Source organism: Chrysochloris asiatica, unplaced genomic scaffold, assembly GCF_000296735.1.
Source record: "Chrysochloris asiatica unplaced genomic scaffold, ChrAsi1.0 scaffold00041, whole genome shotgun sequence".
NCBI classification, from domain to species: Eukaryota; Metazoa; Chordata; class Mammalia; order Afrosoricida; family Chrysochloridae; genus Chrysochloris; species Chrysochloris asiatica.
In genome coordinates this window covers 3,457,497-3,459,069 of record NW_006408559.1, presented here as the reverse complement: position 1 = coordinate 3,459,069, position 1,573 = coordinate 3,457,497, and the positions used below count along the sequence as shown (strand labels likewise).

Sequence of the window (1,573 nt, the reverse complement as noted above, 5' to 3'; positions counted from 1 at the left end):
GCTGTAGCCCCATTTTAGGTATTCCAATCAGTCATAGGCAGAAGATGGACTTACAAGCCTTCTAGTGTGATGTTTCTGACTATTCCTTTCTCTCCCTGTCCAGTGTCTACTCTGTGCTGCCCGGTTAGGGAAGCGCCGGAAATTCCTCAATTATTTTTATGATGGATTTTCTATCTGTCACCATCAGAGGGCGACTTTCAATAATTCCCTGGATCAAGCCTCTCTCTCGGGGTGTAATTCCAAAAGCTCCCTAATGTCATGCCTTTCCTCTGTCACAGATGACTTTGGAACACCGTCAAAAACATTTCCTCAACCCTAGTCCTCAAAGCAGTTAGGTCCCATTGTAAAACTGGAGGAATACTTCTTTTTCTTTTGTAGAAGATTCGGTTTGACATTTCAGATCCCATGTCTTCCCCTGAGTAGCAGTCTCTCTTCATCAGCTGATATGACCCTAGTTTGCCCTCTGTCATTTCTAATGCTACCATTTCCCACTCGTGGTTCTTTGTTCACTTGAAATATCCAGTAGATTGGTCCTACCTGCTGACGAAGGTCCTCCCATTGTTTCTGGTCCAGCCTGATTCTTTAAGTAAAAACATTGCGGATGCAAGTCCACCATACTAATTTTCCAGCCTTTAGGTTGGTCTTGTTTATTCCATGTAAGAAGAGGCTGTCTTTCTCTTCATCCAGGCATTGCTTGGTTGCTATGATAGTCATAAATGTTATATATCCGGTTATAACTAATGGGCATGCCAGGGCCAAACTGAGAGCATGGAGGCTGTGGATAGGCCATATAAATCCTTTGCTATTGGTTCCACCCTGATATCTTCTTGAACCTAGTATTTCTTCTTTAAGAACAAGATAAAAAAGGAGGAAAATTTGGGATGGCTTTCTACTACCACCAAAAATGCTTAACACTAAAAAAGCAAAAGAACCTTCTGCCGCAGTAGCCATTGAAGAAAAGCAGCGTGGCTGCGTACTACCCTATGGCCGTTGGCCTCAACAAGGGCCACAAAGTAACCAAGCACGTGAGCCAGGAGAGGCACAGCTGCCGCCATGGGCACCTCACCAAGCACACCACGTTCGTGCGGGACATGATCTGGGAGGTGTGTGGCTTTGCACCTCATGAGCTCTGGGCCATGGAGCTGCTCAAGGTCTCCAAGGACAAGCAGGTGCTCAAGTTCAAGAGAAGGGTGGGGAAACACATCCGTGCCAAGAGGATGCAAGAGGAGCTCAGCAATGTCCCGGCTGCCAGGAGGATAGTGGCTACCAAGAAGGACTGAGCAGGTCCCTGTCCACTGTGCCCCCACCAATAAAAACCTTTACACACACACACACAAATAAATAAATAAATAAGAAAAAAAACTTGCAGAGACACTTTATGGAAACTTAGTCTTATTAGTTGAGTTTCTAGTCACTCATTCAGTCAACAACTCTGTATTCATAGTGTGCTGTGTACTGGGGATTGAGTAGGGAGCCAAGCACGCAAAATCCTTACCACATTGTAACATGCATTGTAATGAGATAGATGGATAATAAATGAACAACCATTTAAGTTTGGGTAGTGCTAAAGGCT

At 44.8% G+C, this 1,573-nt stretch overlaps 1 protein-coding gene across 1 annotated transcript in view; it reads left to right on the top strand.

Annotated features, from left to right (window-relative positions):
* LOC102818366 (60S ribosomal protein L36-like) overlaps positions 1–1,280 on the top strand; it is a 6,099-nt gene extending 4,819 nt beyond the window's left edge. Inside the window, exon 2 of the mRNA XM_006861223.1 lies at positions 948–1,280. Coding sequence (XP_006861285.1) covers positions 948–1,280 — 333 coding nt within the window. The remainder of the gene's footprint in view (positions 1–947) is intronic.
* The last annotated feature ends 293 nt before the right edge of the window (positions 1,281–1,573 follow it).